Source organism: Thalia democratica, unplaced genomic scaffold (genome assembly GCF_965202585.1).
Source record: "Thalia democratica unplaced genomic scaffold, ktThaDemo2.hap1.1 HAP1_SCAFFOLD_771, whole genome shotgun sequence".
Classification (NCBI taxonomy): domain Eukaryota; kingdom Metazoa; phylum Chordata; class Thaliacea; order Salpida; family Salpidae; genus Thalia; species Thalia democratica.
This window is the reverse complement of record NW_028139743.1, coordinates 13,282-16,516: the sequence shown is the minus strand read 5'-3', so window position 1 is coordinate 16,516 and position 3,235 is coordinate 13,282. Positions and strand designations below refer to the sequence as shown.

The 3,235-nt window shown below is 29.8% G+C and overlaps 1 protein-coding gene across 1 annotated transcript; it reads right to left on the bottom strand.

Annotated features, from left to right (window-relative positions):
• Positions 1-679: 679 nt before the first annotated feature.
• On the bottom strand, positions 680-3,012 carry LOC145847001 (uncharacterized). The gene is made up of 2 exons (XM_082953485.1): positions 2,353-3,012; positions 680-964 (listed from the first exon to the last, which is right to left on the bottom strand). The coding sequence occupies exons 1-2, from the start codon at positions 3,010-3,012 to the stop codon at positions 680-682; spliced, it is 945 nt and encodes a 314-aa protein (XP_082809611.1).
• Positions 3,013-3,235: the final 223 nt, after the last annotated feature.

Sequence of the window (3,235 nt, the reverse complement as noted above, 5' to 3'; positions counted from 1 at the left end):
GTTATTATCACTAATATTAAAATTACTATTTTTATTATTACTGTTATTATTAATATGATTAGAATAATTAGAAATATTATGTATATCTACGTTATTACTAACTTTATTACTAGAATTATTATTTGTATTAGCTTTGATATGTCTATTTTTAAAGTTTGAAATTACTGTTTAGTTGTGCGATTGTATTAAAGTTTTAACATTACTCATGCAACTATAAGAAATTTTAAATGTCTTTCTACTACAAATTTTATATGCAAAGATTATTCCTTAGGCACATCAGGTCTCGACAATTTTAGTTTTGGATCCAAAGTTAATTTTTAAATTTTTTTATTCACAAAGGCAACAATGTTTCACCCCTAAGGGATCTTTAGGCCTGCGAAATAAAATAAACATAAGACGACGGATAACTAAAAAAATACAATAATGCAAGAAATTATAATTAAATTCAAATTAAATTAGAAAATTAAAAAATGTACAGTGTTATTACTGGATAGTTAATTAACAAAATTAAAAAACTTTAATAATGAAAATGATTTTTAATTTTTAAATATGATTTATACTTACAATAGCTGATTTGTTCTGGACAGATTTAGATTTAGCTTATAACAACACAAAACAAAATGGCGCTTACAAATAAGGATACAAGTAATAACAAAATTAGAAATATGAGATAAAAGAGTTAAATACGCATTATGCTCCACCTTAAATCGTAGCAAGTGTTATTTTTTTTTAATCTCCAAGTGTACTTGGAAAGCTCTGTTCCCTTGTTATTTTCATTCTTAATGTCACTAATGTGTGCATACCATCTCTTTTTGAACTGGCCTCCCGTGGATCCTATGTATTCCTTTGTTTCGATCTGACTGGTAATCGTCGCCTTATAAACAACATTTTCCTGCAAACATTTGCCACTTAAGGGGCAGGAGTCTTTGTCGCGGCAGTTGCATGTTTTATCCTCTTGGTTGTTCTTATGATTCAGTTTACTTAGTATCTTCTTATTGTGGCTACTTTTAAATGATTTGACATTATCCATACAACAGTATGATATTTTGCAATTACTTCCGTTGAAGATCTTTTTCATGCTCTCTGTTTTAAAATGTTTGTCAATTAGATCAAAGAATTTCCTCCCAATGTTAGTTTTTACTGACTGGCAGTATGGGGGATTAACGTACATAATTCTTTTTGTTCGTTTACGTTTCTTCTTGTCAACAGGGTTGGTTTTGTTTTCAAATTCAAGTTTGTTTTTGAAATTGGATTGGAGCAGTGCAATTTGGTAGCTATGCTTTGCATTATCAAAGGTTTTAGGTCTGTGGACAGTCTATTTAGTCTTTTCTCAATCAGTTTGGGTAGGTTTTTCTTGATTACCTTCAGGTGGCTTAATTTTCTAATTTAGTTTGAATTTAATTATAATTTCTTGCATTAATGTATTTTTTTAGTTATCCATCGTCTTATGTTTATTTTATTTTGCAGGCCTGAAGATCCCTTAGGAGTGAAACATTGTTGCCTTTGTGAATAAATAAATTTAGAAATTAAATATATTCTTGTTTACGAAAAGATTAAAAAGTCAACGTTTAGATTGACGTCTGATATCGGTTTCAAAATAGCTTTGGAATTAGGAGCGTAAATAACGAATTTTTTAGATGTTACTTTAAATTTATCTCATAATACTTACCGTCTGTACCGTAAACCAATTTTTTATTAAACTTTATTAATATTAATTCTGGTCATCCTTATCATGTAAAAAAATGTCTCCCGGTAATGACACAAAAACGTTTAAACTTTATTAAAAACTTAAGCGCTTTCGGAACATCCAAATTCCCTTATCAAAATGCTATACACTCCCTAGTTAAACAAATACAAAATATATAGAGTGAAATTATATCATTTGTAAAAAACACAACTAATTAAAACGACAAGTAATTAACAAAAAAAGATTTTTATAGACAATTAAGACAAAATCGATTATTTAGATATACTAATAGTTACTCTTGATCCTTTATCAGGACCAAGCTGATTATTAAAATTTGGCTGGAGTTTTTTAATTAGTAGAGCTTCTGAAGATAATAATTCATTATAGGAATTGCACGTTTTAATAACTTCAAAACAATTATAAATGTTTTTACAATTAGTACAAAATAGACAATTTTCAATATGTTTAAATACCGCACTGTTGGTTGGAGTCACATGTTCTTTAATTCTTACAAAAAGTTGTCTTTCTGTCTCACCAATGTACTGGTTGTTCAGATCACCTGGACATGTAAATTTATAGACAATACAACTTTGATACAAGCGACTTATTGAAACCTTTAGTGAGAAATATTTCCCTACTTTTTCTGATCTATAAGCAATACGTACTTTTACCCCGATGCTTTCAAATACTGCTTTCATGTTTCTGGCGAATTTCTCTGACGTCTTTTTAACATATGGTATTGTAATGTATTGTTTCTTATCATCTTTATTTTCAATTAATTCTGTCTCAAAGTTGTCTTTCTTTTGTATTTGTTCATCGATAAACTTGGCCGGAAATGAGTTTTTCATCAACAGCTCTTTTACCTTTTGCCGCTCGTCATTTTGTAGATCTTCTGTAACGAGATTTTTGATTCTGTGATTCAGGTTTTTTACTAAATTTCTCTTATACGACTGCGGTACACACGAGTTAAAATTTATGAGCACGCCCGTGCTTGTTGGTTTTCTAAATAATGATGTTATAAACTTGTTGTTTTTTATTGTCACCTGTGTATCGAGGTATGGAAGTTTACCTTCTTGGCAAGTCTGGATTACAAATGTCATGTTTTTATGCATATTGTTGAGTTTTTCATCAAACTGATGTATTTGTTCATTATTTTGGAAAATGCAGAAAATGTCGTCAACATATCTGCAGTTCATTTTAGGCCTTGCAGTTTTGTTAAGCAGTTCTGTCTCTAATTGACTGACAAACCAGTTGGCAAGTAAAGGGGCAAGAGGTGAGCTTATTGATAAACCGTTTGTTTGTTGATATATGGTCTCATTGAACATAAAGATGCTTTGTGAGCATGCTCTTAGAGGGTTTTTAAATACTGTTTGAGTTATTTTTGATCGAGCAAATATTGAACTAGAATTGTCTATGTATACTACTTCCTTTGTCCATATTTAGGCACCTAATGTTTTTATTTCTAGCAAGGTTTATTAGTGTTCTGTGTATTGCTTTGTTTTTGTTGGTTGCACATGCTTTGTTGCTCTCAGAAATAAACTTTGTGGT

Bases quoted from the DNA above. Each gene is read 5' to 3' on its own strand.
- LOC145847001 (XM_082953485.1), bottom strand. From the start codon at position 3,012: ATGTTCAATGAGACCATATATCAACAAACAAACGGTTTATCAATAAGC. The intron at 965-2,352 runs GTACGTATTGCT...CTGAATCATAAG, and splicing joins TTGAAAGCATCGGGGTAAAA to AACAACCAAGAGGATAAAAC.